The 1,484-nt window shown below is 58.8% G+C and overlaps 1 protein-coding gene across 1 annotated transcript in view; it reads left to right on the top strand.

The window, feature by feature from the left end:
• Positions 1–375, top strand: part of LOC104498298 (tubulin alpha-5 chain) — a 2,295-nt gene extending 1,920 nt beyond the window's left edge. Inside the window, exon 4 of the mRNA XM_010141657.1 lies at positions 6–375. Within this exon, the coding sequence (XP_010139959.1) occupies positions 6–374 (369 nt within the window). The 3' untranslated portion in view covers position 375. The remainder of the gene's footprint in view (positions 1–5) is intronic.
• The last annotated feature ends 1,109 nt before the right edge of the window (positions 376–1,484 follow it).

Genomic DNA, 1,484 nt, shown 5'->3' with positions numbered 1-1,484 from the left:
CCAAGGCCGTCACCGCCGCCATCGCCACCATCAAGACCAAGCGCAGCATCCAGTTTGTGGACTGGTGCCCCACGGGCTTCAAGGTGGGCATCAACTACCAGCCGCCCACAGTGGTGCCAGGGGGGGACCTGGCCAAGGTGCAGCGCGCTGTCTGCATGCTGAGCAACACCACGGCCATCGCCGAGGCCTGGGCTCGCCTGGACCACAAGTTTGACCTGATGTACGCCAAGCGAGCCTTCGTGCACTGGTACGTGGGCGAGGGCATGGAGGAAGGGGAGTTCTCCGAGGCGCGGGAAGACATGGCCGCTCTGGAGAAGGATTACGAGGAGGTGGGCCTGGACTCCTACGAGGACGAAGAGGAGGGCGAGGAGTAGAGAAGCCCATGCCAAAAAGGACCATGCTCCCTCCCCGTGTTAGCTGCAGAACCCCTTTGCAATAAACCATTTCAGAGCCTCCGTGTCTCCCACTAACCCCCCAGCTGCATTGGTTTCTTGCCAGGTCAGGTGTGGTGAGTGCTTCAGCTGCTGGTGCTGCTGTGCTTCCTCCCAGTGCTCTGCTGCAGCTCCGCCTTGCTCCCTCCGCGGGTAAGAGCCCTGTACCAGGGAGATATGGACAGGATATGCTCTAGGAAAGTGCCTGAGCATGCCTATCAAAGGGATCCTGATGACAGCTGCTGATGTGATGGGAGAAGCACCTAGCTCAGGCATGGTGTCCTCTGCCTGGGAGCACCTCTGCCTGCTCCCTGCCTGGCTCTGCCAGTGCTCTGCCATCTCCCTGGGGTATCTGGTTCTACTCTCCCTGCCCCATCTCTTCTTCCATCTCTCATTGCCCCCATGCTGAGCTCTATCCCTGCCCTGCCTGGCAGCGGATCGTCTGAACACCAGCTCCTGGTTCCAGCTGCAAACTGGAGATTTCTGTTACACATTATCCATTACGCTGAGTCCAGAGATTAATTTTCCCTGCTTACTGCTAATGCTCCAGCTATATTGACCCACAGAGGCTGTCCTCCCCTGCCCTCTTCCTCCCAGCATGCACCTGTCTCAGCTGGAGGGGAAAGTGTGAGCCAGGGCTGCACCGACGGCTGGAGCACAGCCAGGTGCTCATCCCACTGCACAGGGCTGCTGGCACTGTTCCCCATGCCCGTGACCAGAGCGCTGGGCCCAGACTGAATGGTGCCTGATGCTGCACCAGTGCAGCATTCGCTGCCCCTCATGCTGGGCACTGCTCTGATCAGCTCCTTGCTAACTTCTGCCTGTGGGTAAAGGAAGGATGCTCTCCTTCAGGAGTAAACCCATTGCAGAGACATCTCCCTCTGTCTCCGCAGAGACCTGACTGCTGCTGGGAGAACACAGGCATTGGAATTTTGTCCGATTACTTATTTTCTAAAGGTTATCCTGCACCTCTGCTCTGGCCCCCCTGCAGAGGGACACAGCAGTGTCTCCTGGCATGCTCCTGAGCAGCAGAACCCCCATCCCCAACGGGCA

The sequence above is a fragment of the Buceros rhinoceros genome, unplaced genomic scaffold (genome assembly GCF_000710305.1).
Source record: "Buceros rhinoceros silvestris isolate BGI_N320 unplaced genomic scaffold, ASM71030v1 scaffold15300, whole genome shotgun sequence".
NCBI classification, from domain to species: domain Eukaryota; kingdom Metazoa; phylum Chordata; class Aves; order Bucerotiformes; family Bucerotidae; genus Buceros; species Buceros rhinoceros.
The sequence above is the reverse complement of the archived record's forward strand: the minus strand, read 5'-3'. Positions and strand labels throughout refer to the sequence as shown.